Source organism: Hyperolius riggenbachi, chromosome 7 (genome assembly GCF_040937935.1).
Source record: "Hyperolius riggenbachi isolate aHypRig1 chromosome 7, aHypRig1.pri, whole genome shotgun sequence".
NCBI lineage: Eukaryota > Metazoa > Chordata > Amphibia > Anura > Hyperoliidae > Hyperolius > Hyperolius riggenbachi.
The window spans coordinates 26821905-26847091 of record NC_090652.1 but is presented as its reverse complement, the minus strand read 5'-3'; the positions used below and the strand labels follow the sequence as shown (position 1 = coordinate 26847091).

The window sequence follows — 25187 nt, the reverse complement described above, 5'->3', positions numbered from 1 at the left end:
TAGGAAGTAGCGATAAACATGCGGAATACATACAAGTGAATGGAGACAGACCTCCCAAGCAGCAGCAGTGAGAGCAGCGCACGGAGGGACTCGGGCAGCTTCTCTGTTTCCGCAAGCCTACCGCCAGCCTACCGACAGTCTTTTCCGGAAAATCTACGCACTTGTATTGCAACATGCAACATTTTTATGAATGACCACCCAGAAGCAGGCATGGGCTTCCGAATTCCGCGGAAGCTAAAATTCCAAAATTCCGCCGGAATTGGGGTTTCCGCATGGTTCCGCGGAATTCGGAAATTGCAATCCGGAATTCGGAATTCCGGCAAAATCGGAATCGGAATGAATTGACCAATCAGGAGATGCGGAATGAGTTGACCAATCATAATCAGCGGAAAGTTACTGCGCTAAAATAACGGGTTCAACATTTTTTTTATCCAAATTTACAAAATACAAATCAACTTTATTAACAATAGACTGTTATCAACAGTATTGATGATCATCTTAAATTTCAGATACAAAAACGATATTTCAAATGAGCGATTAAGTAATTCCTCCTAAATTTACGGAAATCCGTTTAAAATACGGAAAGTGCACGTGGCGGAATACCGCGGAATTCCGCGGAATGTAGAGGAATTCCACCGGAATGTAGCGGAAGCGGAATTTTGTTATGGCGGTATGCGGAATTACCGCGGAATCGGAAATTGGCTCTTCCGACCATGCCTGCCAGAAGTCTAAAATACCGACAGGGTTTTTTACCGCACTGATTCTCATTACCGACAACACTTTTATGAATGATAGCCTATGTGTATTCTGGAGTAAAACAGTGCACATTATGTGTATTTTGTAGTAAAATGCTGCACATTGTGTATTTTGTGGGAAATTGCTGCATATAATGTGTATTTTGACACGCTACTACCACATTGGTCAACTAATACTGCTATTACTGTGGCACATTATATATTCATACAGCACTGACATCTGCTAAGTTTATGTACTGCCGCAGCTAAACACTACCTTGGTGCCTAGGGGTGCCCCGGATCTCTCAGGACCCTAGCAATGCCCCTGGTTTATTGTGTCCAGTCAAGTCAGTCCTCAGCTCCAGTGACTGGTTCAGCTAAGGCAGTGCTCTGCAAACTTGGCTGTCCAGCTGTTAAAGCGAACCTTAAGTAAAAAAAAAAAAAAAAATGACTTTTACTCACCTGGGGCTTCCAATAGCCCCCTGCAGCTGTCCGGCGCCCTCGCCGTGTCCCTCCGATCCTTGTGACCCCGCCGGCAGCCACTTCCGGTTTCGCCGTCAGGAGCCGACAGGCTGGGAACGCGAGTGATTTTTCGCATTCCCAGCCACAGTTGCGCCCTCTATGCTGCTATATGCTATATCAGCATAGAGGGCGCAATTGTGGCTGGAAACGCGAATAATCACTCGCGTTCCCAGCCTGTCGGCTCCTGACGGTGAAACCGGAAGTGGATGCCGGCGGGGACAAGAGGATCGGAGGGACACGGCGAGGGCACCGGACAGCTGCAGGGGGCTATTCGAAGCCCCAGGTGAGTAAAAGTCATTTTTTTTTGGCTTTAGGATCACTTTAAGGGACTACAAGTCCCACAATGCATTGGGGGAGTCTGACACCCACAGTCATGATTCGTAAAGCCAAATGCATTGTGGGACTTGTAGTTCCTTAACAGCTGGCGAGCCAAGTTTGCCGATCACTGAGCTAAAGCATAGCACAGGTGAGGCTGCATCTGATCACCTCAAAGAATATCTTTCAATCTGCCCTCTCTATCTGCTCTATAGATACAAAAAGAGAGCCAACTAGATTGCCCTTGACCCCTATCCTCTCCATAAACTGTTCCACTCTAGTAGAGGAGGAAGTGCAGCAGGCTCGCTATAGCACAACTTGCTCCTGTGTGTTCTGTAGCTTGTGCTCTCTGCTGCCATCTGCTGACGTTTGCCTGTAATTGCAGCAACATGACTCAACAAAGGCTGGTCACCTGATTTCTTATAGCTGAAACTCAAGCCTTCCTCGTTTCCAGTAATGGTGTGACATGTAGCAGCAGCCATGTTATGTGAACATACCACTGTAGCTTCCGCGGTCACATGATACCCGTATCCCCACCTCCCAGATCAGGTATATGAGGCCAGTATAGAGAATTGTGGATGCTGTAGCATTATTCTGATGATGTAAACTGCTGTATGTTCGAAAGTTTGTAAAATGCAACATCATCACTCCAGTTTAAAGGGACACCGGGCATCTTTTAAAAACACAATTTGCACCAGTCCAACGTAGGCCGCGATGTCCCCCGGCGTCCTCCTGACCCCCTCCGAGGTTCCGCAGGCGGTTCCATTAGTCAGCGACTTCGTATGGGTCCCCGCCGCGCACGCTACGTGTCATCACGCCGGCCGCTAAGCGTCATCATGCTGGCCGGAGCGAGAGTCCTGCGCATGTGCGGTTCAGAGTTAGAGATCCGCACTTACGGAGAGTCCTGCGCATGCGCGGTTCAGAGTTAGAGGACCACACTTACGGAGAGAGCTGTGCATGCGCGGTTCAGAGTTAGAGAACCGCACTTACGGAGAGTCCTGCGCGTGCGCGGTTCAGAGTTAGAGAACCGCACTTAAGGACAGTCCTGCGCATGCGCGGATCAGAGTTAAAGAACCGCACTTACGGAGAGTCCTGCGCGTGCGCGGTTCAGAGTTAGAGAACCGCACTTACGGACAGTCCTGCGCATGCGCGGATCAGAGTTAGAGAACCACACTTACGGAGAGACCTGTGCATGCGCGGTTCAGAGTTAGAGAACCGCACATGCGGAGAGTCCTTCGCATGCGTGGTTCAGAGTTAGAAATCCGCACATGCGGAGAGTCCTGCGCATGCACGGTTCAGAGTTAGAGAACCGCACTTATGGAGCGTCCTGTACATGCGCGGTTCAGAGTTAGAGAACCGCACATGCGGAGAGTCCGGCGCATGCGCGGTTCAGAGTTAGAGAACCGCACATGCGGAGAGTCCGGCGCATGCGCGGTTCAGAGTTAGAGAACCGCACTTGGGGAGAGTCCTGCGCATGCGTGGTTCAGAGTTAGAAATCCGCACATGCGGAGAGTCCTGCGCATGCACGGTTCAGAGTTAGAGAACCGCACTTATGGAGCGTCCTGTACATGCGCGGTTCAGAGTTAGAGAACCGCACATGCGGAGAGTCCGGCGCATGCGCGGTTCAGTTAGAGAACAGCACTTATGGAGAGTCCTGTGCATGCGTGGTTCAGAGTTAGAGAACCGCACATGCGGAGAGTCCGGCGCATGCGCGGTTCAGAGTTAGAGAACTGCACTTATGGAGCGTCCTGTACATGCGCGGTTCAGAGTTAGAGAACCGCACATGCGGAGAGTCCGGCGCATGCGCGGTTCAGAGTTAGAGAACCGCACTTACGGAGAGTCCTGCGCATGCGCGGTTCAGAGTTAGAGAACCACACTTACGGAGAGAGCTGTGCATGCGCGGTTCAGAGTTAGAGAACCGCACTTACGGAGAGTCCTGCGCGTGCGCGGTTCAGAGTTAGAGAACCGCACTTAAGGACAGTCCTGCGCATGCGCGGATCAGAGTTAAAGAACCGCACTTACGGAGAGTCCTGCGCGTGCGCGGTTCAGAGTTAGAGAACCGCACTTACGGACAGTCCTGCGCATGCGCGGATCAGAGTTAGAGAACCACACTTACGGAGAGACCTGTGCATGCGCGGTTCAGAGTTAGAGAACCGCACATGCGGAGAGTCCTTCGCAAGCGTGGTTCAGAGTTAGAAATCCGCACATGCGGAGAGTCCCGCGCATGCACGGTTCAGAGTTAGAGAACCGCACTTACGGAGAGACCTGTGCATGCGCGGTTCAGAGTTAGAGAACCGCACATGCGGAGAGTCCTGCGCATGCGCGGTTCAGAGTTAGAGAACCGCACTTAAGGACAGTCCTGCGCATGCGCGGATCAGAGTTAGAGAACCGCACTTATGGAGAGTCCTGTGCATGCGCGGTTCAGAGTTAGAGAACCGCACATGCGGAGAGTCCGGCGCATGCGCGGTTCAGTTAGAGAACGGCACTTATGGAGAGTCCTGTGCATGCGCGGTTCAGAGTTAGAGAACCGCACATGCGGAGAGTCCGGCGCATGCGCGGTTCAGAGTTAGAGAACTGCACTTATGGAGCGTCCTGTACATGCGCGGTTCAGAGTTAGAGAACCGCACATGCGGAGAGTCCGGCGCATGCGCGGTTCAGAGTTAGAGAACCGCACATGCGGAGAGTCCGGCGCATGCGCGGTTCAGAGTTAGAGAACCGCACTTGCGGAGAGTCCTGCGCATGCGTGGTTCAGTTAGAGAACCGCACTTGGAGAGTCCTGTGCATGCGTGGTTCAGAGTTAGAGAACCGCACCTACGGAGAGACCTGTGCATGCGCGGTTCAGAGTTAGAGAACCGCACATGCGGAAAGTCCTGCGCATGCGCGGTTCAGAGTTAGAGAACCGCACTTACGGACAGTCCTGCGCATGCACGGTTCAGAGTTAGAGAACCGCACACGCGGAGAGTCCTGCGCATGCACGGTTCAGAGTTAGAGAACCGCACTTACGGAGAGACCTGTGCATGCGCGGTTCAGAGTTAGAGAACCGCACCTACGGAGAGTCCTGCGCATGCACGGTTCAGAGTTAGAGAACCGCACTTACGGAGAGACCTGTGCATGCGCGGTTCAGAGTTAGAGAACCGCACCTACGGAGAGTCCTGCGCATGTGCGGTTCAGAGTTAGAGAACCGCACATGCGCAGGACTCTCACGCCGGCGTGATGACACGTAGCGTGTGTGGCGGGGACTTGTACTGGCTACTTCAGGCTGTAGTCGCCAATTAACAGAGCCACTTGCGGGACAGAGAGGCGCCAGGAGGAGCACCGGCGTCCTCCTGGCCTACAGTGGGCTGGAGGAAGCCCCAAGTAGGTGTAAATTGTGATTTTAAAAGGTGCTCGGTGTCCCTTCAAAGGACTATTACCATGAAAATCTGTAAAATGTAAAATACACGTAAACGCGTACATATAATTTGTACATTAGTCCCGGAGTAAAATGCACTATAAATAACCTTTTTCCTATGTTGCTGTCACAGTAGTTAATAAAAACTTGACGGGCTTTGGACTGATCCATCTCCTCGTGGGTGATTCTCTTTGTTTTCTTTTACATAAGCATTCCCTGGAAAGGATCTTTACAAAGATGCTAGTCAGCCTTCCTATATGTTTCCACACTATTTTGGTGGTTATATCAAGCTATTGCCATCAAGGAAGTGATTTGAAAATAAAGGACAGAAGGTAAACATAGAGAAATGCACTCTGTATGTATTTAGAGAGTTTAGCCTCTCTAATTTACCCTTATCTGTGACTAATCACATGTGTAATTTGATCTCTAAGCTGTGCCAGCTGGCTGCCTTGGCAGTCGGCAGAGCAGCTAATATGTAAACACAGAATGTTAACCCTATGTCTGCTTCCATGAAAGCAAGAAGTAGACACTGCAGATGTATTGCAAGGTTTGTATCAGCTGTAACAATTTTTTTTCTTTAAAGATTATCATGCTGTTGCTTATCTTTTAGAGCAGAAAGGAAATTCTGAGTTCAGGTCTGCTTTAGTTACATTTTTATAATCTGCCTTTTCAGCAAGAGAAAACAGGAAGAGGAAATACATCATTAGATCTGTTTTGCATAAAGACACATGCAAAAAAGCACTAATAAACACACCCCTCTTGCGTCTCCATAGGAAGCCATTCTGTGAGTTTTGCATGTGGTATGCAGAAAGATGTATGTTTTTAAAAGGCACATTGTGTATCGCAAATCTATGCAGCTTAGTGTGCAGCCCATAGACTTTTACTGCAGGCGATTTCTGCTTGTGTTTTCCACAATACGGCAAAACGTCTGCAATGCCAGTAAGTGTGCTCCCTGCCATAATGCTAATGCTGAATACCAGAAATGCTAAATGACCCAATACTCTCCCAACCCCTCTGGCAGTTCTATCAAAGATAACAGAGGGAAACGGCATGCGCTTTGAGTCTTATTGAAGAAAAGCGCTTTACAAATGTTATTGTATTATTGTATATCCAAAGACCAAGCCACATCTGAATGACTGCCAACAGAGTCATGCAGAGCCCCCTAGAGGCAACATACACACCAAAACAGGTGCTACAATATGCACTAGAACCCTAACCGCTGTTGCCTCTAAGGGGCTTTGCACGTAGGGCCGGGCCGAGGCAGAGGCTGGAGAGGCTCCAGCCTCAGGGCGCAGTGTAGGAGGGGGCGCACAATTCATTCAGTTGTCATTCCCAATTGTGTTTGAAGCAGAAAGAAATAGGAAAAGGGGATACATGGCAGTGACTGCAAGTCAGATAACTAGAGATTAAGTTATTGGGGAGGTTGGGGGCCCTGGGGCGCCTCTTAGTCTAGTAGCAATCAGTGTGGGACGGCTGGGGCGGAGGGGCGCACTTTGGTGTCTCAGCCTTGGGTGCTGAAGGACCTTGTCCCAGCTCTGCACGCCTCTGTTGGTAGTCATTCAGATGCTGACTGGATTAGGATGCACTGCCATTTCTCCCGTTGTCATTAAAATATGTGGAAACCATTTTATGGCCCGCTGCTCCCTGGTTCACACTTTGCTTGTTTGGTAACTAATGGTAAGGGTCCCTTCTGAAAGGATGGCCTCGTCGTGGTGGAAGGGTCCAGTATGGAATACTTTGCATGCAAACATATTTTGGAAGCTAACATCCTCCATTAGAGGAGCTGTTAGCCATACTATCTCAGAAAAAAATAATACATATATAAAGTAGATAAATAGTTGCTCAGCTTACATAACATATGTATTGCATTGTCCACGTTTTGATGTTAGTGATTTTTCTGCAGTTAAAAAAAGAGAAAATCCTTCTTAGCATTTCCCATTTTAACTATGGCTATTTTGAAGCCAATCCTGATGTAATTTCCTCCCTTACTCTCCTCTTCCTGATTGTGTATGCATTGCCCGCCCTCCACTATAGAAAGTGCATTGTCTCAGCATGAGAAATATTGGCCAATCAGAGAGGAAGAGAGGTGTGGGAGGGGAAAATAGGAGGGAAAGAGGCTTCAGCCAATCAGGCTGCATTAGTTAAGCCTGAGGGGAAAGTAGAGAAGCAAAAAAGGACAACCCAGCATGCCCTGCAACTTCCTTTGTGTGGCAAAACACCAAATAAGAGACAGGTAAACTGGGGAATGATCATTTTTCAACAAGAAAAGTAATAGTGATTTTGACTTTTGGATTACCTAGTTAGTATCCTTATTACTTGTTTACCAGATACAAATAATTGATTTTTGCTTTTATGCCAGGTATGACAGCTACACTTTAATGTTAATTTGGTGCATCTGTTTTGAATGCAGGATGTGTATCCTGCCTATAATTAGTCTCTGCACACCTATGCAGGTAGTCATTTGGATGCAGCCTGTCTTAGGAAGCACTTCCATCTCTCACAAAATCATTTTCAAGTCCAGAGGGTGTTGATTACCCTCAGGGCTGGGCCGAGGTGAGAGAGGCTCCAGCCTCAGGGCGCAGTGTAGGAGGGGCACACACAGGGCCAGGCCGAGGTGAGAGAGGCTCCGGCCTCAGGGCGCAGTGTAGGAGGGGCACACACAGGGCCAGGCCGAAATGAGAGAGGCTCCGGCCTCAGGGCGCAGTGTAGGAGGGGCACACACAGGGCCAGGCCGAGGTGAGAGAGGCTCCGGCCTCAGGGCGCAGTGTAGGAGGGGCACACACAGGGCCAGGCCGAGGTGAGAGAGGCTCCGGCCTCAGGGCGCAGTGTAGGAGGGGTACACACAGGGCCAGGCCGAGGTGAGAGAGGCTCCGGCCTCAGGGCGCAGTGTAGGAGGGGCACACACAGGGCCAGGCCGAGGTGAGAGAGGCTCCGGCCTCAGGGCGCAGTGTAGGAGGGGTACACACAGGGCCAGGCCGAGGTGAGAGAGGCTCCGGCCTCAGGGCGTAGTGTAGGAGGGGGCGCACAACTCACTCAGCTATCATTCCCCTATTGTGATTAAAGCAGAGAGAAATAAGAAAAGGCATGGCAGTGACTGCAAGCCAGATAACTAGAGATTAAGGTGTTGGGGGCCTGGGGCGCCTTTTAGTCTAATAGCAATCAGTGTGTGACGGCTGGGGGGGGAGGGATGGGGGGGGGGCGCAGTTTGGTGTCTCAGCCTTGGGTGCTGGAGGACCTTTAGATGACACACACCTGCTGAAAGGTGAAATCAGGCTTGCAGCAGTGTGAAAAGACTCAGTAATACAGACTGAAAAAAGTGAGCCTGAAACGCAGTTCTGTTTTTCTTTATTGAACAGTCCATAAAAGTCAGGAGGAAAAGACAGAGTAGCAGCTGTTTTCTATTTGTGTTTCCACGATGATGGCAGTTTTTGGCTCAGCTATGATAAAGTGGACCTGCCATTATTAGTGCATGCTTCAGATAAGGTCACACCACCTGCATTATACAATATAGCAGACATACTGTACCTACCATAGTATGTCTCCATTATTAGCTCATTCCCATAGAGGATTTATGCTGTTTTTTTTTAACTACATGAAAGTCACCATCTTGCTTTTGATGGCAGCACTTTGCATAACAGCTCGGGAAAATATTATATTAGTTATATATCTGTATAATGTATAGTAACTGTACACACGGTAGTTTCTTGGCCAAGATAGCCCTGAATGAGTTTGAGGCTTTTGGGTTCCGCCTCTTGAGGGGGGGGGGGTGGTGGTGGATAAAACTGCTGTGAACAGGAAGTGGCTGTATCTACTGATCAGCTCGTCATTTCTGGGAGGGGTTTTCGTCAGTGTTGTTTGTTAATTTGAGCATTTCTGAGTACTGTTGCTATGGCTACACAGAGTACTGTTACCATGGCTACAGAGAAATGGAATTTTGAAATGATTACCTGGCTATAATTTAAAGGGCAAAGATTCTTTATAATATTCCTCTCATTACAGTTGTCCTTTAAATAGATACAATTAATAATTGTATCTATTTAAAGGACAACTGTAATGAGAGGAATATGGAGTCTGCCATATTTGTTTCTTGTTAAACAATACCAGTTGCCTGGCAGCCCTGCTGATCTATTTGGCTGCAGTAGTGTCTAAATAACACCAGAAACAAGCATGCAGCTAATTTTGTCAGATCTGACAATAGTGTCAGAAACACCTGTCAGATCTGCTGCATGCCTGTTCAGGGTCTGTGGCTAAAAGTATTAGAGGCAGAGGATTAGCAGGACAGCCAGGCAACTGGTATTGCTCAAAAGGAAGTAAATATGGCAGCCTCCATATACCTCACTTCAGTTGTCCTTTAAGAAAACACATAGGAGACACTGATCTGTGGCCATTTATAGCCATTTTACACCAAAAGTGGAATTTTCCTTTAAAGACATACCACAATAAGTCTACGATTACACGTGTTATACTCCAAGTCTTTCCTGTGCATCCAAGAAGCCCCCAGTTCTAGGTGTAACCCTATAGAGACCGTAATTGCCCGCCCCCCACTCCTTACAGTCATTCAGGAGTACAGTCAGAGGTGCTCAGCTGTCAGTGTGTGTATAGCAGGAAGTCTGCAGAGGAAGTAAGAGAGGTCAAGGTTTCTGGTCGCCACAGGCTTAAAGGACACCCAAGGCGAAAATAAACGAATGGAATAAATGATTGTATCTATCTTCCATTTCCTAAAAATTACTTTTTAAGATATTCCACAGTTTTATTTTAGGTTTAAATCTACTTTTTAAGTTTTAACTGTTTTTGCTCAATGACACATTCATTGAAGTATGTCAGAGCTAAAATCTATGAACTATTCACCTTTCCAGCATCAGGCGTCTGTAGGCACGTGCCTACAGTGCCTTATGGTAAATCCGGCCTTGGGGAAGGACCAGGAAGATTACAGGAGGCTGGAAGAAATTCCAGGTAAGTAATGCTGGGTACACACTATTGATTTCCGTTAACTTTAATAGGAAATCGATCGGAAAATGCTCGGAAATCGATCGGAAAGCAAATCGGACATGTTGGAAATAATCGATCTGACAGTAAATCGACCATAAAATCTCATAGTGTGTACCCAGCATTAAAGGGAACTAGATATAGGCTAATTGGGTGTACTTATACTTACCTGGGGCTTCCTCCAGCCCCATGAGGGGCTTGGACTCCTATGCCATCCTCTCCAGCCGCTCCGTTCACTGGATATCCCTGCCGGGGAATCTGGCCAGCTGCGCTCTTCTGTGCATGTGCGGCCTGGCGGGCACTCCTGTCACGCTCCCGCAGCCAGGAGCATTCTGCGCCTGCACAATAGTACTGTGCAAGTGTAGAATGCTCCCAAGTACAGGAGCGCGGCGGGAGCGTGCATGCGGCCAGGCCGGACATGCACAGAAGGGCATCACTGGCCACGACTGCCCAGCTAACAGGAGGGATAACCAGTGACTGCAGCAGCCAGGGAGGATGGCGAGGGTGCCCCAGGTAAGTATAAATATACCCAATTATCCCATCCCAGGTACACTTTTTAAACTAGGCACATTATTTTCACTTTAGATTTTCTTGTTTTTTACCCTTAGGTGCACCTTGGGTTTACTTTAAGATTGTGGAGCCATGTTAGTTTACATATGCTGAGAGCCACACCATGGTATGGATACCATAATATTATGTACTGTGTTAGAGGGTGTGTATGGTTCATTGTCTGTGAATCAAAGGAAGGGATGGAGGAGTCCCTGGAGCCAGTTAAAGTACACCAGACGTGGAGTTAGATACTTACCTAAGTAGTTGGAAGCCTCCGTTCTAGTGCAAGGTCCCTCTTCATCTTCTAGCTGTGCTCCCGGCTGTGGTGGAGCACATCCGGACTGGGCATGCGCGAGTAAGGTCGGGACATGCCCAGTAGAACGAAACCAGTTGTGCACTGCTTTTTTCCTCTGTGCAGAAACACTTATTTCTACTGAGCATGCACTACCCTTACTCACGCATGCCCTGTCCTGATGCCCTCATCACCAGGTGGGAGTGCAGTCAGAAGAAACCTATTTGATAAGCTTTTGTCAAATAGGTATAGATGGATCCTGCAGTACAACGGTTGTCTGTAGAAGCCTCTGGACCATCCAGGGGTTTCTCACTACTAAGGTAAGTGACTAACTTGTTTCCTCACTTCAGGTTCTCTTGAACCAAAAGCCTTGTTCCTACTATTGTCTTAACCTTGCCTGTTCATAGAATGAACCTGACTGGCTCCAGAGGTTTCAATGCACTCCTCCATCCCTGTCCTACTGTACTCCTAATTCTAGGGGGGAAATTGTAACTACTAGTAGGCATCTTGGGGATCAACATCATGAAAGAACTTCAGCTAGCTTCACACTTAGGACTGGCCACTGGGCGGAACGTAGATCTTCATCGGCTGGGCATTCTTTCCCTTGTCATGCCAGCAGACATCAAAAAACGGGAAGAGGCGGCCAGAGAATTTCTCGTGGAAAGTGTAGAGGAGCTTAACGTTGTCCTCATCGTCCGCATTAAAGAAGGAGAGCACGCCATCGGAGAAGCTGAGGTAGACACCGATTCTTTCTGGACGAGAATCCACACGGAGGAGGCGGGGCTCTTTATTCTCCACATAGGCCTCATAGACCTTTCCCTCTTTGCAGCCCAGGAGCCAGAAGCCATTGGAGGGAGTGGCGTGGAGCTTGCCCTTGCGGTTGGCAGTTTCGGAGATGACACCCAAAGCCCACCTTGGCTTGTCCTCCACGATGATCTCCCAGTAGTGCTCTCCCTCTGTGAAGCTCTCTTTGGTCACCAGGCAGTTGGCCTTGTCGAATTGGATAGGCTCGTCAGACACAGGCTGCTTACGGTCAGAGCATTCTACTGATTTGCCGTCTTCGGAGATCACCAGGTTCTGCTGGGCTGTGTCGGGATCAAATGTCAGATTTTCCAGAGCTATGACGAAAAAAATGCAATAAACAGAGAAGTTAAATAATTATGGTCTATAAAATGGCCAGGCAAAATGTGAAAAAATACATATTGGACCCATGCATTATATTTGTAGACCTTACCGAGTGCTAGTAAACGCCCGGCAGCTGGATGGGAGCAGGTAACAGGCAGTGAATTCACAGCCTTCAGCTGCTCATGGAAAAGTTCACCAAGCGCCCTTGTGAGCAATCTTGTTAGAGAGGCACTAATCACTATAGTGAAAATATTCTGTTCTATTACTTATTTAATATGGACAGCATAAATTTCACCATAGAGCTTGTGTTAAAAAAAAAAAAATAGCTCCTAACACCAATTCTTTTCTTCTACACACCTGATCTGCACCACTAAATCAGCTAGCTGTTCCCTGCTGTCTGCAGTCTTTATAACACAGCTCACAGACTCCAGAGGGTAGCAGGAAAAAAGGGCGCTGGCAGCTAGTGGATGAAAAGGGCGCTGCCCCCCCCCCCCCAATAGACTCTAATGCAATTATCGTTAATACGGCGAATAAAGCACAAAAAAGGTGCCCGATATATTATCGTTTCTATGTGTAAAAGGGTGTTTCGGCAGGGGGAGTGGTTAGGGTTAGGTACCACTGGGGGGGGGGGGGGTGGTCAGAGTTAAGCAACCCCAGGGGGGTTAGGGTTAGGCACCACCAGGGGAGTGGTTAGTTTTAGGCACCACCAGGGGAGGTTTCTATGTGAGAGTAGGGTTGGGTTAAGCTGTATTGATGAATTACATAATGATTTTTAACATTAATATACTGTATATATCAACTCCCGTCTGTTTTAAAACAGTATTTATCGTTAACCAATTTAGTTAATGATGTCTATCGTTATTGAGATTTTGTTTTCCATTGGCACCATCTTGTATTTTCTTGGCGCCCTTTTTTCACGCCTCCAGAGCCTTCTCACATGTACAGTGGTGAGAAAAACTATTTGCCCCCTTCCTGATTTCTTATTCTTTTGCATGTTTGTCACACTTACCGTTAACTATTAGTCAAAGGTAACATAATTGAACACAAAATGCAGTTTTAAATGATGGTTTTTATTATTTAGTGAGAAAAAAACCTCAAAACCTACAAGGCCCTGTGTGAAAAAGAAATTGCCCCCTGAACCTAATAACTGGTTGGGCCACCCTTAGCGGCAATAACTGCAATCAAGCATTTGCGATAACTTGCAACAAGTCTTTTACAGCGCTGTGGAGGAATTTTGGCCCACTCATATTTGCAGAATTGTTGTAATTCAGTTCTATTTGAGGGTTTTCTAGCATGAACCACCTTTTTAAGGTCATGCCACAACATCTCAATAGGATTCAGGTCAGGACTTTGACTAGGCCACTCCAAAGTCTTCATTTTGTTTTTCTTCAGCCATTCAGAGGTGGATTTGCTGGTGTGTTTTGGGTCATTGTCCTGCTGCAGCACCCAAGATCGCTTCAGCTTGAGTTGAAGAACAGATGGCCGGACATTCTCCTTCAGGATTTTTTGGTAGACAGTAGAATTCATGGTTCCTTTTATCACAGCAAGCCTTCCAGGTCCTGAAGCAGCAAAACAACCCCAGACCATCACACTACCACCACATTTTACTGTTGGTATGATGTTCTTTTGCTGAAATCCTGTGTTACTTCTACGCCAGATGTAACGGGACACACACCTTCCAAAAGTTTCAACTTTTGTCTCGTCGGTCCACAAGATATTTTCCCAAAAGTCTTGGCAATCATTGAGATGTTTTTTTAGCAAAATTGAGACGAGCCTTAATGTTCTTTTTGCTTAAAAGTGGTTTGCTCCTTGGATATCTTCCATGCAGGCCGCTTTTGCCCAGTCTCTTTCTTATGGTGGAGTCGTGAACACTGACCTTAATTGAGGCAAGTGAGGCCTGCAGTTCTTTAGATGTTGTCCTGGGGTCTTTTGTGGCCTCTCGGATGAGTTTTCTCTGCGCTCTTGGGGTAATTTTGGTCGGCCGGCCACTCCTGGGAAGGTTCATCACTGTTCCATGTTTTTGCCATTTGTGGATAATGGCTCTCACTGTGGTTTGCTGGAGTCCCAAAGCTTTAGAAATGGCTTTATAACCTTTACCAGACTGATAGATCTCAATTACAGTACTTTTGTTCTCATTTGTTCCTGAATTTCTTTGGATCTTGGCATGATGTCTAGCTTTTGAGGTGCTTTTGGTCTACTTCTCTGTGTCAAATAGCTCCTATTTAAGTGATTTCTTGATTGAAACAGGTGTGGCAGTAATCAGGCCTGGGGGTGACTACAGAAATTTAACTCAGGTGTGATAAACCACAGTTAAGTTATTTTTTAACAAGGGGGGCAATCACTTTTTCACACAGGGCCATGTAGATTTTTTTTTTTCTCACTAAATAATGAAACCATCATTTAAAACTGCATTTTGTGTTCAATTATGTTATCTTTGACTAATAGTTAATGGTTTTTGATGAATAGAAACATTTAAGTGTGACAAACATGCAAAAGAATAAGAAATCAGGAAGGGGGCAAATAGTTTTTCACACCACTGTAACTAGCTAAGTAAATAACTAATTATCAGCCTGTTTATTTAGTTACATTATAGTTACATGTGAGAAGCAACAGCACGGCTCTGGAGTGTGTGAGCCGCCACGTTATAAATCAGGGACAGACGGCTGCTAGCAGTTAGTAGAGAACAGCTAGCCCGTCATCTCAGGAACAGCTGATTTACTGACGCAGATCAGGTGTGTAGAAGAAAAGAATTGGTGTTAGGAGCTATTTTTTAACACAAGCTCTATGGTAAAATTTATGCTGTCCAGGTTAAATAACTGATGGTGGAGAAAATGGAACAGCATAATTTTCACCATAGTGCCCCTTTAAAATAAACCAGAGACTAATAAATAGAAATAATTGATACTTACACGTGCTTCCTCCAGCCCCATAAACCCACGCCGTAGTCCTGTGGCCTGCCGTTCAACCCCGATCAGCCCCGGTAACCGGCTCAGTCAGGTCCAGTCTGGGTCTGCTGCACATACGTGTTTATGGGGCTGGAGGAAGCCCTGGGTAAGTATTAGTTCTTTATATTTAATAGTCTCGGGTACATTTTAAGTAATTCTCTGCATTTTTACAGCAATTTGTGGTTTTTATGCAAGCAATTTTGTATGCTTTTCCGTTTTGTGATTTTGTGTGTGCAGACAAAAAGGATGTGCACTCTGACCTGCAACCGAATGTCTCTTAAAGCAAATTCGCTTGAAAAATGCTCACAAAATTGCTGTTCAATCACAACGTGAGAAAAATCGCACGGGATTTCATTACACAAGACCTTTTACAGCACTTTTAGAAATAGCAATTAATAAAAACTCAAAACCCTCAGGGCCCGTTTCCACTTATGCGGTGGGAATCGCCACGGTAAAAATTTGCATGCGAATTTCGCATGCGGTTATATGCAAATTTTCATGCAAATTCGCATACGATTTCGCATGGATGGCGATATATGCGAATTTAACCATAGCAGTGCCTGTGTGCTTTTCCATTGATTCTATGCGAAATCGTATGCGAATTCGCATGAAAATTTGCATGCCAACACCGCATGCGAATTTCCTATTAAATACATTGTATGCGATTCGCATAGCGGTATGCGAATTCTGATGGCTCTACCGTGCAGATTTTTTCTGCACAGAAAAACGCAAAGGAATCCTGACAAGTGGAAACAGTCTCATCCACTTGTATTGTCTATGCGAGTTCGCATGCGGCAAACGCATGCAAATTCGCGATAGTGGAAACGGGCCCTTATAGCGTGAACCAGCCCTTAGCAAAGCTAATAGAGCCATTGAATGCATGGTGCGCTGCTGCCATCTGCTGGGCATGTATTGAACAGTGTGCATTCCACCACTCCAATATCAATCTCCATGAGTAGAAGGATATAACTTGTTGTTTGCAGAAACCAATTGACAATGCATCAAAATTCTTTGATCTTCTTCTATTGGTGCAAAAAGCATGCCTTTAATTTATAAATGTTTTTCTTCAGAAATAATAAATACATCAGATGTACAAAAATATTGAAAAAAATCAAGTATCAAGTGATACGTCAGAAACAGGGGCATAGCAATAGGGGGTGCAGAGATAGGGACCGCATCGGGGCCCTTGGGCCTGAGGGGCCCGGAAGGGACCTCCCTCAACTACAGTATTAGCTCTCTATTGGTCCTGTGCTCATAAAAATCACATACTTTGAATAGTGGTAATCATAAACAAGCTGTTCCCCATCCCCTTCTTGCATCTCTGACACTGTAGTTGCCATTGGCAGGTTTTGCTGCGCCATATCAATTGTTATGTATAGAGCGCTTGGAGGCCCCCATTGTAGAACTTGCATCAGGGCCCACAGCTCCTTAGCTACGCCACTGGTCAGAAAATAGAAGCATAAATATATCAGGCCTATTATGGAACTTCTTTGTGATAATATACTGTAATGTTTAGGCAACAACGCCAGCTTGTTCCAATCCAATGACTCTTCCTCAGGCGCGCGATCAAGGATTCGCTTCGCCAGGCAGTGCCTGTGCACTCATCGAGTAGGTTCAGGGGGCCTTTAAAGAGAACCAGAGATGAAGCACCCTCTTGTATTTTACCTTATAAATCAGTGGGAACATGACAGTAAACACCTAATCTGCTCTTTGCTTCATTGTTCTCTGTTTAATCTGACTGTTATCACCCCAGTCTAGCTTTGCTACGGAAAGATTATAGCTGAGTCTGTCTTCTCTGATGTCTTTTCAAGCCCAAGCCTGCCCCCTTGTGGCTCTGCTATAGTGACTCAGCTATAATTATTCCCTGCAAAGCCAGACTGAATGCTCAACCATGGATTCTTTTCACAGTTGATAACAGACACTTTTAGCAGTGAGGATGAAACAGAGAGCATGGTAAGTGTTTTCTCTAATGTTCTTACTGATATATATGGTAAAATACACAAGGGTGCTTCGTCTCTGGTTCCTAGCACTAGCAGCTTCGTTCGGGCTAAGGCGGAAATTGCCAAACCCGATTGACCCGCTCTACTGTGCAGGTGCGAGTCACTTGCGTCTGCACAGTAGAGCGGATATGATCTGGCTCAGCTATTTTAGCCCGAACGGAGAGCCGCTACTGCGCCTGCGCTGGTAGGTAAATATTTACCTTGCCACGACAGTAGGTAAATATTTACCTTTGGATTGCCACGACAGTGGAGGACAGGGGAAGCCTTGTTAGGATCCAGACGCTATCCCCTCCCGAGGTAAGTATCCCCCAGAGGATTGTTTTATGTTACAGATTTTCTGTAAAGGAGATTTGAGATGAATTGAACTCAAGCATAGAAGGTAACCAAGGAGGTGTGCGGCCAGGGTTGTGCATGCGCAGTAGTCTCTGACTGGCTCAGGGGACTTTACCAGAGCAGACAGCAGAGAAACAGATGCAACCAGACGGACCCGGCCTACGGGGGGGGGGGGGCTGGAGGAAGGTAAGTGTAAAAGATTGCGTTTATGCGTTATGTCTCCGGTAAACTGTAAATGAGTAGAATAAAAACGTTTAAAAACCGTCTAAAAGAGGGGGATGTTCCGGTGGACTTACCTCCCTCGAAAATATAAAACTCAATTGAGTCACAATATATCAATACAATTATTTTATTTAACCCCACTTAGTGCAACGCGTTTCGCAGGCGTGGTCCTGCTTCATCAGGCAAACAGGAGCACAACTCAATGGGTCTAAATGCAGAAGAGGCGCTCACTTATTGATATATTGTGACTCAATTGAGTTTTATATTTTTTTCTATCTACAGAGAGCGACATCTTAAAAACCTGAGTGGGGTCAGGTTCTAATACTCCCCACCTGCACTTGAAGTGGTTGCCTATGGGTAACCCATGTTTGTGAGTATATCTAAATATTTTGCTTTAAACCACAACCAACTCAACAATACTGCACCATGTTGGGCTCTCGATTTCTCTTTGTTCTTTCAAATTGTAAATGACATCAATCACAATGGGTAATACTAGTTCCACAGATTCACACCACATCTGGGTTGATATAGACCACACTACTCTGGGTTGGAGATGTCTGGTTCCTGAACGTGGGTGTCTGGATGGTTGCCATTTTCCTGTGGATTATATTAAGGCAGAAGTGGTTTGATTTGTGGAACTATTATTACACATTCGTGGTTTGCTTTATGGAACTATTATTACACATTCTGATTGATGTCAATTAAAGAGACACTGAAGCGGAAAAAAAATTATATAATGAATTGGTTGTGTGGTACGGATAATTACTAGAACATTAGTAGCAAAGAAAGTGGTCTCATGTTTATTTTCAGTTATATATCTTTTTTTTTATAACATTACATCATTCTCTAATATTTGCAGTTTACACTCTACTCAGCATTCTAAATGATTTTACAAAGCAGGACAGTTGAGATAACAAGCTTCAGAAGACAGAGCTCTCTGCGGCTTAAAGAGACTCTGTAACAAAAAAATCATCCCCTGGGGGGTACTCCCCTCGGGAGGGGGAAGCCTCAGGGTCCCAATGAGGCTTCCCCCATCCCTGTAGCTGCAGGCAGTCCAGTGCTGGCTCCCCCGAAGCGTCCAGGAATCCTCCCCCGACAAGCCTGATAAGCGCTGATTTAGTTACCTTCCCTGGCTCCAGCGGGGGGGCGCTGTTGCGGCTCTCAGCAAGGAGATAGGCGGAAATAGCCAATTTCTGCCTGGTCCGCTCTACTAAGCAGGCGCAGGAGACTTGCGCCTGCGCAGTAGAGCGTACCGACAGCGATCGGCTATTTCCGCCTATCTCTGTGCGGAGAGCCGATACTGCACCTGCGCTGGAGCCGGGAAGGTAAATATTTACATCCCCGCTATTCGGAGGGGCACAGCAAGACCGCCGTGGGACACAGGAGGGCGGGGGAAGCCTTGATCAGATGCAGAAGCTTCCCCCTAACGAGGTCAGTACTCCCCAGGGGATTTTTTTTTTAGTTTTTCTTTAAGTCGTGGAGCTCAATGGCTCTTTTGCATAGATAACAGCTGGAGTTTCTTAACTCTTCCAGTACTGGAAACAATATTAGACTTATGTCTCTGCTCCTAATGTTGTATTTCTTAGATGTACTACACATACAAATCATTATATCATCATTTTTCTTTTTTGCTTCAGTGTCTCTCTAACCTCTTGAGAACCTTAACTGAATGGGGGGTAAAGAGTTTCACTTACCTGGGGCTTGTATGCTGAGTGAGTTGTACAGCCCTGCAGCGAGGCCTTAAAGCTGCAGTGGCCCTATTAGTAAAAAATGGCCTGGTCACTAACACTATTTTTTATTATTTTTGTAATCCCTCTCCGTCCCCCCACCAGCTAATCAGTGCGATTGGCAGTCATAGCGGATCACTGTAGTGCCTCCCAGGGGGACAGCCATGTCACACGGCTGTCCCCTGTACAGCGCTGCTGTAGATCGCAGCGCTGTACATAGTAAATAGACGGCGATCGCCACTGGGGGACTGATGGCGGAGCGGAGTTCAGTCATTCATGTGGAGATGCGCGCACATTGGTGTGTGCGCATCTCCTGCAATCTCCGCCCCCATCACTTCACGCTAATTGGTATGGAGGGTCCTGGGGCTACCTCGCTGCTCACGCTGATCGGCGTGGAGCAGTTGTTAGGCACTTAAAGGGAAGCTCGAGTTCAAAAAGAGATATTAATCTAAAGAGAGAGATGCCTCAGGATTCTATTGAGGCTTCCATCCGTGTTCTGATGTCCCCCCTTACTCAGCACGGCGCTCCTCCACATCAGGGCCCCGCTCCCCTTCTGTTACCAGTGTGGCCGCGCATGCGCAGTAGCACGGAGCTGCTCGTACATGAGTTGTCCCGGCTTCCTGCACATGCGCGGGCATGCTTGCTCAGCTACTGCTCGGCCGCACTGATGGAACAGGAGGTGCGTGGCCCAGCTCAGCGACGGGGAACAGCAGACCACCGTGGGAAGCCTCAATAGGCTTCCCTCTCTTTAGGCAAGTATCTCATTGTAAACTTGAGCTTTGTTTCAGGTACACTTTAAGGCCTGACGCCTAAGGAAGAGTCATAGACTTGAAACAAGCGGGCGGGCTGGTATAGCTCAGGGTGCGAAGCCCCCCATGGCCAGGACTCCACATGCTGGCTCGATTTTTCTCAAAAACTACAAGGTCTTATTGAAAGGTGTTTTTTTTCCCTTTGCTACCACTGTTCTCCCTGATTTAGCGATTCTAGCATGTATAAGGGAGTCTTTGTTATTAACTGCTAAATTCAGCAGCCATTGACTTCAATAATAGACATGAGTGCACATTTTTGGGAACAATACAGACGAACGATCATTTGTGAAACTTTCCCCTAAATGCGAGCGGTGAATAAATGTTTGTTTGGCGGGAACTGTCTGCCTGGGCGAACATGATTGTCAGGCCCGTATTTACCTGACAGGAGCCTATAGGCACATATGTACTGGCACCTTAGACTTCGCCCTCCATGAGCCTACAAACACCCACCAAACTGCACCACAAATGGGCGGGATGTCCCAGCTGTCTCGTCTCCCTTACTTCCCTTGCCCATCATAGGTAGCTACAGGCAGGCGCGTAACAATAGGGGATGCAGCCCATGCATCCCCTGCGTTCCAGCACGAGGGCCCGCTCGTGCTGGAACGCACGGAAGGTATGTTTGCCTGCCGCTGCCCGCCACTCCGCTCGCTGCACTTGTCTTGTATAGTTAGAAGCTGGAGGGGAGCACAGAGGGGAGAGCCCGAGGTGAGGGAGGGGGGGGGGAAACTTCCCCCCTCCCCGCCGAGTGTGGCCATAGCTTTCCCCTCATGGTGCGACCCCTCCAGCCCCCCAAAACAGCCACTAAGGGGGGAGGGAGGCCCGCTCACAATTTCTGCAGGGGGGCCCGGGGGCTCTTAGTTACGCCCCTGGCTACAGGTGTCCCTTAGTAATATGTAGCCAGACGTACCCTTAGTATTAAGTAGCTAGAGGTGCCCCCAAGTATTAGGTAGCTAGAGGAACCTCAGTATTAAGTAGCTAGAGGTGCCCCCGACTGAAGGGAGATCTGGTTAGTGGAATGCAGAGAGTGTTAAAAACTGTTCTAAATCACCTTGCTTCGACATCATCAACTTCATATAGTTGCGTCTCAAAGACTGTGAGATAACTTGACTCTCAACACAGCAAGCAGGAGATAGACTTTCTCAGGCTTCTTCAATATGCACGTTATTTATTCAGGAAACAGAAATACAGATAGATACAGTTCATCATATCCTAGCCACGCCAATCTTCATGTTGCGTTACAAGCTTCTTGATTAGACTTCCTGCTGAAGTCAATCAGGTACCTTCTTTCTAACCTAAGTTACACTAGACTACCTATGTACAGCATACATTATATCAGATTACAGAAAAGAATGAACATACTTAGAGGTCCCAGTCAGCATTGCGAGCTAGTGTGAAAGTAAGAAGCAGAGTGATCTCCCATAGCTCACTCCGGTTTTAATACAGACTAGGAAAGAGTTAAATATGACAGCATCTTCGCCATCCCCTAGATCAGACTATTGGTGGACCCACTCGTGGTGTCATCATACACACCTACTCGATTAATATTCAGTGCGGCTTCTGACATACATACAAGAATGTGGATATTTATAAAACATGGTTGATGTTTATTGTTCTAGTGGCGGTACATGCCCAAGTCAGGGAGACCTGTGGCCTTGTCCATAGAACAGCTTCTTGGTATGTTCTAGTTCTGCTGACAGAACTGCAGATTTTCTCTCTAAGAGAAAATCCCCTTAAAGAGAATCAGTACTCTAATATTCTTACAATAAAAAGCATACCATTCTATTCATTATTTTCTCCTGTGCCCCTCTGTGCTGTTTCTGCCACTCTCTGCTGCAATCCTGGCTTGTAATTAACAGTTTTAGGCAGTGTTTACAAACAAACTAACCAGCTTCTAATAGGCTCAGCTGTGAGTCATTCATAGTGTGCAGGGGGCCTGCAGAGGGTGTGTATCGCTTCTACCAATCACAAGCAGCCCTGCACATTCCACACAATCAAGCTTTAGCCCGACAAACAGGACAGAGGAAAGATACATTGATTTATTACAGAGACAGTGCAGTTAGGAAAGACTGCAGTAAGCCAGAGCAGATTTGAACAGGCATAGGAACTTATAGGATAGAAGAACTAAGGCTGAAAAATTTGTTACAGAGTCTCTTTAAAGGGCAGGTCTGCTCCTCAAGCCTTTTTGACTAACTCAGTCCAAATAACTGAGGCCTACTTAAATTATAACAGAGAGCAGGGGGAGTAACCTCTCATTTACACTCTGCTCGCGACTCTGCATAGGGAAAGAGGGAGATGCTGGGGAGGGTAGTGAGCCACCCCTCCACCATCAGGCACCTGTAGGCACGTGCCTACAGTGCCTTTTGGTAAATCCGGCCCTGATGATTGTCCATCACTACTGCCCATAATCAAAAAATGTTGCCCCACATACTACATGGAAGCCGATACAATTGGCCAATCAACATTGAATGTGTGTACACACCCCGATCCAGAGACAACGGGCCTCTCTCGTGTTTCCCTATCAGACCTCACCTGGCATCAGCGCCCGGAACATCTTCCGCCACACCTGGAACTTGAACTCGTCTGAGATGACGGGCAGCTGGATGTCCAGACGGCTGGGAGAGGGCTGCTCCGCCAGGATCTTACCCAACCTAGACAGAGAGGAAACGCAGGAAGACATCTGCTGGATTACATAGGACTGAACTCTTACACAGGACAGAAGGAAAACAGAGAGGAATGCACCCTGTGTGTATTTAGAGAGCATAGCCTGTTTAATGTCCCCTCATTTGTGACTAATCATAACTGTAATTTGATTCCTTAGCTGCGTCAGCTGGCTGCCACGGCAAAGCAGCTAATTTTTAAACACAGGATGTTAATATATCTGCTTCCTTGAAAGCAGGAAGTAGACACACTGCAGATGTATTTCAGGATTTGTAGCAGCTGTAACACATGTTTTTCTGTAAAGGTGATTATGCTGCAGCGTATCTTTTAGAGCAGAGAGGAAGTCCTGAGATCAGGTCCGCTTTAAACTCTGCCATAAGGACAACCTCGGGAGAGAATCTAGTGTGTGCACGTCGCCTAAAGATACGGTGTGCCGGGAGCCCCCCGACGTCGCCTAAAGATACGGTGTGCCGGGAGCCCCCCGACGTCGCCTAAAGATACGGTGTGCCGGGAGCCCCCCGACGTCGCCTAAAGATACGGTGTGCCGGGAGCCCCCCGACGTTGCCTAAAGATACGGTGTGCCGGGAGCCCCCCGACGTTGCCTAAAGATACGGTGTGCAGGGAGCCCCCCGACGTCGCCTAAAGATACGGTGTGCCGGAAGCCCACCAACGTCACTTAAAGATATGGTGTGCCGGAAGCCCACCAACGTCACTTAAAGATACGGTGTGCCGGAAGCCCACCAACGTCACTTAAAGATACGGTGTGCCAGAAGCCCACCAACGTCACTTAAAGACACGGTGTGCCGGAAGCCTACCAACGTCACGTAAAGATATGGCGTGCCGGAACTATAGCGGCTTCAGATGCCTGACGCCCGAGTGTATTGTTCTCCTACTCCTCCCGTTCTATCGTGCTCTGTGTTTCCCCCTCACCGCTCCACAGCACCAGACGTAAGCCTCGTCTGAGGCAAGGCCGTTTTCATACCTCCCAACATTTAGGAAAGGGAAACCGGGACATTAAGGCCACACCCCTAACCACGCCCCCAATACACCCCTAGTCCCGCAATCCATAACGAATGTTTAAAGGAAAAAAAAATTTATCGAGGCGCCAGCTGGCAATATAAGATGCAGAGTGCCAGTAATCACCATGTATATTCATTCCTACCTCCCTCCGAATGTGCCCCCGTGTCCCCTGTGTGCAGAGTATAAAGTGTGCAGCGGCTTTCATCTTACCGTTCATCCTCGCCGGTATCTGGCTCTACTGATTCCTGCTTCCTGTGACGTCACAGGAAGCAGAATGAAGCTGATGCTGGTCCGGCGAGGATGAACGGTAAGATGAAAGCCGCTCCGCTGCGCACTTTATACTCTGCAAACAGGGGACACGGGGGCACATTCGGAGGGAGGGTGGGAGGTATGAATATACATTGTGATTACCGGCATTCTGCATCCTATATTGCCGGCTGGCGCCTCGATCTTTTCTCCCCGCTTTAGTCTCTCCTCGACGTGAGGATGGCTCCCCGCCCCGTGACACCGTGAGGGAGGGGTCAAAACAGAACCGCCACGGCGACACCGTGACAGTTGGCCCTACTGCCGTTTCTAGGCCGGCAGCAACCAAGGCAGATGCCTGGAGTGACACCTGCATAACAGGGCACCACAGAGCTATTCTTAGCACACTGTTCTCTATGGGATTCTCACACACAACTGCTATTTCCACTGAAAAAGGGACGGATGGTCATTTTAATTTCACTTAAATGGGCACTGATGGCTGGCTTAACAAAGGAGGCCTTAACAGCATAAGAATGATAATGGACGGTGCCCTTTATGTGCTAGTTAGGCTGTCATTTTTTTTAATAGGGCCTGTATCGATGTCTGCCGGTGCCCCTTTACCTGTCAGTGTCGGCCATTGGCTCCGCGCTCCGTCCCCCGTGCACATACATGCGCCCCGCGTGCATACCTCACAACTTTTTGAGATAAGAAAGGGGGACACTTAAGCCACGCCCCTGACACACACCCTGATCACACCCCATCACACCCTAATGGTGCCCATACATGGTACAATTTTTTCATCCAATCTTACCATTTCTCTGTAGTATAAGGGTAAATTAACCTCCCTGGCGGTATGATTCCCGCCTTGCGGCCGCGGGAGGTTTTTGTTTTTACTTTTTTTTTTTTAAGCATGTAGCTAGCCTAGCGCTAGCTACACGCTTCCCCCTTCCCTGCGGCGTCCCCCCGTATGCGCCGATTGCCGCCGGCGCTTATGCCCATCCGGAAATCCCGTTCTGAACGGGATTTCCATGAGGGCTTCCCCCGCCGCCATGGCGACGGGCGCGATGACGTCACCGACGTCATCACGTCTGAGGGAGTCCCAATCCACCCCTCAGCGCTGCCTGGCACTGATTGGCCAGGCAGCGCACGGGTCTCGGGCGGGCACCCTCTGATGCGGTGGGTAGCCGTGAATCGGCGCGGGGCGGCGGCGATCGTAAGTAACACGCAGCTAGCAAAGTGCTAGCTGCATGTATTAAAAAAAAAATATGCAAATCGGCCCAGCGGGGCCTGAGAAATCCTCCTGCGCGGCTTACCCC

General features: G+C 47.7%; 1 protein-coding gene across 2 annotated transcripts in view; it reads right to left on the bottom strand.

Annotated features, from left to right (window-relative positions):
• Nucleotides 1-8290: 8290 nt before the first annotated feature.
• Nucleotides 8291-25187, bottom strand: part of TRIM72 (tripartite motif containing 72) — a 53809-nt gene continuing 36912 nt past the window's right edge. For both annotated transcript variants that reach the window (XM_068243772.1, XM_068243771.1), the window contains exons 7-8: nt 22480-22598; nt 8291-11907 (exon numbers count right to left, since the gene is read on the bottom strand). In XM_068243772.1, coding sequence (XP_068099873.1) covers nt 11339-11907; nt 22480-22598 — 688 coding nt within the window. In that variant the 3' untranslated portion in view covers nt 8291-11338. The remainder of the gene's footprint in view (nt 11908-22479; nt 22599-25187) is intronic.